A 3,814-nucleotide genomic window follows, 5' to 3' on the forward strand; every position below is an offset into this window, starting at 1 on the left:
CCTTACCTTCAATCCAAAGAATAACTCAAAGTGCCCATGTTTTGATGGCAATTAAATCTTGTAATTCCCATTTCACTTTAATTCGAAATCATCGCTCTCTCTCTCTCTCTCTCTGTGCCTTCCCTTTTTGTTCAGTTTTCTGACGAACGCTCAGAAAAGGGGCTCAATGCATGGTCGGAGTAGATGAAGTTTTGGACCACCCATGCAAAGGTATTCCAAGACCACCACCGCATTCAATACGGGCACGCTTCTCCCGTTGTAATCCCTTAACTCTAGAAGTCAGAACTGGTAACTATTCAACGAATCATACCATGATCTTCATAACGCTGTAACCATTTCACACAGCCCACCCCACCCCCCCCCCCCCTCCTCTTTCCTCTTGTTACCTCGCCCGGGGAAAGGAGTAGAGAAGAAGGCAAAATCTGGTTTATTAGAACCAACGAAAACTCCAGCAGCAAATGCACCAATAAAAGTTGCAAGTTTTGGGAGAAAAGGGTAGGGAACTCGGTCAATTGCTCAATTCTTTTCTGCAGCCAGAACTGCAAGATGATTTATCCACCGACCACTAGCATTCAAAAGATGTGGGAGATTAGAATATGTTTTAGGCGTATATTTCGCATAGCGACAATATTTATACCTTTATCCACCGGTGGGACACCCGTGCAAGCGGAGTTTGTTGCCTGCAGACAACTCAAGAAACCAATGCAAGCATTTGCTAATGTTCAAATAATTGAAACAGGGATGTACCTAGGTTAAGCATAAGCATAATTAGGCAATCACCAAAGAAAATCTTATAAACAAAAGGACTTTAAATTGGAGGCGCAGAAAGCTGCGGATTGGACATTTTTAACTAGTAGCAGCACAAAGGGAAGCAGCCTACTAAACAAAGCCATGTGCACTGATTATTGAGCAATATAAAAGAGAGAATCTTATACCAAAAGCTCCCTGTTGTAATCATTCACAAAGACTGTACTAATAAATCCATAAACCTCAAGATCAAAACCTTGGTGACGTCACAGAATGTACAATAACGCTAGTTTTGAGAAAAACCCACAAGCTGCCTTCAGCAGTATAGTAGCAGCACGGAAGAGAGAAAGGATTGTAGTAGAATTTACAGGCTTTGTGCAGGGTAAGGCTGGAGTGGCTGCATCATGCTGTGTGGGTAAGATTGACAGCCCTATTTAGTCTCTCAAGAATGCCACTGGCCTTTCTCTTGGCTCTTGAAGTACCATTTTGAACAAGCTGAGAGATTGTACCATAAGTTCTATCTTCTTCTCTCATCTCCTTCCACTTTGTCCGATCGCTGAAACAAATAGTGTAAAGAATAGCGATGCAGTTCTCCTTGTTGCGAGCACATGCTGTCCCTCTCATTATACTAAATAAGCATGGAACAGCTTCAAACTCTACCATTTCCTCCACAGCCTTCTGATTGTTTGAGAGCATGGCAAGGATGGCCAATAACTCATCCACCAGCACTCTATTTGTGATCTTTTTCAGGATCACCTTCACAGCGCCATCTCTAACAGCTCTTGCCTTATTCTCATGAAGGATACACAAATTAAAGATTGCTGATGCCACATCTTTCATTGCTATGTTGTGACCTTCATCTAGAAGATCAATCAGGGGTTTCAATGCGCCAGATTTTCCTATTAGTGCTTTATTGGAGTCGAGGGCTGACAATGTGAACAGAGCAGCTGCAGCATTGCTCCTTGTTTCTATAGTTCCCGATCGTAAGGCATCCATAAGAAGAGGAATAACCATTGGGGTTTCTGCCACAAGCTTCTTATTGTTGTCATGAATGGAAAGATTCAAAAGGGTTGTGATTATGTCTTCTTGCATGTCAGGGTCAATATCACTTGGAGACTTGCTTTTAGATATGGGAGATAGCAATTGAGGTATCGCGTCAACAGATTCACCAAATAGGGCTCGGAATGAAGGCATCCTTTTGGTCAACAGCCGCAGATCCCTAGCTGATTCCTTTTGATCAGATAATGAAGAAGACATCTTTGAAAGCAAAGAAATGAAACGGTCCCTATCAGCTTCTGTTGGCCCATCATCCTCAGAATACTGTGTGGGGTCTGGCAATTGGATCCCATTGTTCTTGCACCATTGTGATATCATTTCTCTAATCAAGTGATTAGGCGTAAGAATAGTATGCGAAAGTACTTGTTGAGTCCGGGGACACGTCCTATTTCCATCTTTTAACCATTTCTGAATGAAGGGTCTATCATAAGTCTGCAAGATTAGTGGCGAAAGTTTGAGCAAAATATCACGGGGAAGGCAAACAAAATATCAACCAAAAGGAAAAAACATTCACCAAATTTAACCCTACTCAAATGAAAAAGATAAAAAATAAACTGCAATACGCCTTTGCTTTCCACAAATGTGTCGTCTGGATAGTACTCTACTTCACAAGCAGTAGAGGCTTTCCGTCTCATCAATTCCAGAATTGATCTCTGTCTGAAGCCACAATTCTAAACTAGTTTAAGAAAGTCCTGCGAAACCATTTGTGAAGACAACAAAAAATAAACCAAGCTCCGCGTTCTCCTTCACAATTCACTAGTATACCAGTCAACTAAAACCTATATTACGCCACCAAAGGCCATTTGGCGTTCTATAGTCCAAATCAAGCACACAAGAGCTTTTATCAGCCCATGGGGAAATTGCTACTTCCATAATCCATTCAAATGATGAGCAATTCATCAAATTTATTCAGCCATGTAACACACAACCCATATACTAAATTTAGACAAATGCAAGAAAAATAAACACTAAACCAGCACAACCAAACAAAAGAACACGAAAGAAACAAAGTTGCCCTTTTCTTCTCGTCTGCCTTTGTACTTTTGGGCGGTGTCAGAAGACACTTGCCACTTCAAATTCCAGTATCAAGTTTAAATCTCTTCAATCTTTAGAACCCCACAATGTCACTACAGTCGTCCCAATCCGCCAAAACCCACATGGAATTATCCCCAAACAGGAAAAAAAAAACTAAAAATTCCAAGGAAACCTCGCAAGGGAAAGAAAGGAGGATAATTGGTGGGTACCTGACCGGTGGCGACAATAACAGGATCCCTCATGAGTTCTTCGGAAAGCGGGCAGCAAAACTCGTCGGGGACAGTTAGAGAGGAGGAATCGTGAATCTTGGAAGACAAGGATCGCTTCTTAATCTTCAACTCCTTGAGAGCACAAAGCAACCGGTGGGCCTTATCCAGGGCGTCCAAATTAACATCATCACCCTCATCAATTGCTTTGACAATCTTCTGCAATTCCCTCTTCAATTCCATCACCTTTGCCGCGGCCGCCACCACCGGATCACCATCTCCATCCTCCAGCACCCCACTTTTCGCCATTTCTTGTCCCTTCAAGAAATTGGCAAGAGCCCCTCTTCCTTGATCTCTCAAGATTTTAGCAGAAAAAAGGAGGAAAAACAGGATCGGAATAAATGTGGATGATTATTATGAGTAGTAATATTCATGGGAAATTTTTTCCTTCATTGCCAGTAAAGGCTAAGCAGAACACGGTGGAGTTATTGCTCTGTTTCATATGTCTGAGGGCTTTTGAGAAGAAGAAGAATAATAAAGAAACTAACTATATATTTTTATACCTGATTACCTAAGGCACTTCTACCACTAATTGGGTTTCCCTTTTTGTTATCCTTAACTTGGCTGGGGAGGTAGAGTTGGAGAGTTAGAGAGCACTGGGCAGCGTGGCGGGCTGGGTACAGGTTAGTGTAGAGAAGAAGAATGAGAGACTGATGGGAATGAGACAGGAGGATGGGAGGGGGTGTGTAAGCGTTTCGTTCAGGAATCAG

The 3,814-nt window shown here is 42.2% G+C and overlaps 1 protein-coding gene across 1 annotated transcript; it reads right to left on the minus strand.

The window, feature by feature from the left end:
- Positions 1-791: 791 nt before the first annotated feature.
- LOC113713317 (U-box domain-containing protein 9) lies at positions 792-3,814 on the minus strand. Its single transcript, XM_027237021.2, has 2 exons — positions 3,048-3,814; positions 792-2,235 (listed from the first exon to the last, which is right to left on the minus strand). Exons 1-2 carry the CDS (start codon positions 3,351-3,353, stop codon positions 1,150-1,152), a joined length of 1,392 nt encoding a protein of 463 aa, XP_027092822.1. The 5' UTR covers positions 3,354-3,814; the 3' UTR covers positions 792-1,149.

Source organism: Coffea arabica, chromosome 1e (genome assembly GCF_036785885.1).
Source record: "Coffea arabica cultivar ET-39 chromosome 1e, Coffea Arabica ET-39 HiFi, whole genome shotgun sequence".
NCBI lineage: Eukaryota > Viridiplantae > Streptophyta > Magnoliopsida > Gentianales > Rubiaceae > Coffea > Coffea arabica.

Excerpts from the sequence above, each read along its gene's own strand:
- LOC113713317 (XM_027237021.2), bottom strand. The coding sequence starts at position 3,353 with ATGGCGAAAAGTGGGGTGCTGGAGGATGGAGATGGTGATCCGGTGGTG. Across the intron at positions 2,236-3,047 it reads TTATTGTCGCCACCGGTCAG|ACTTATGATAGACCCTTCAT; the intron begins GTACCCACCAAT and ends CTAATCTTGCAG.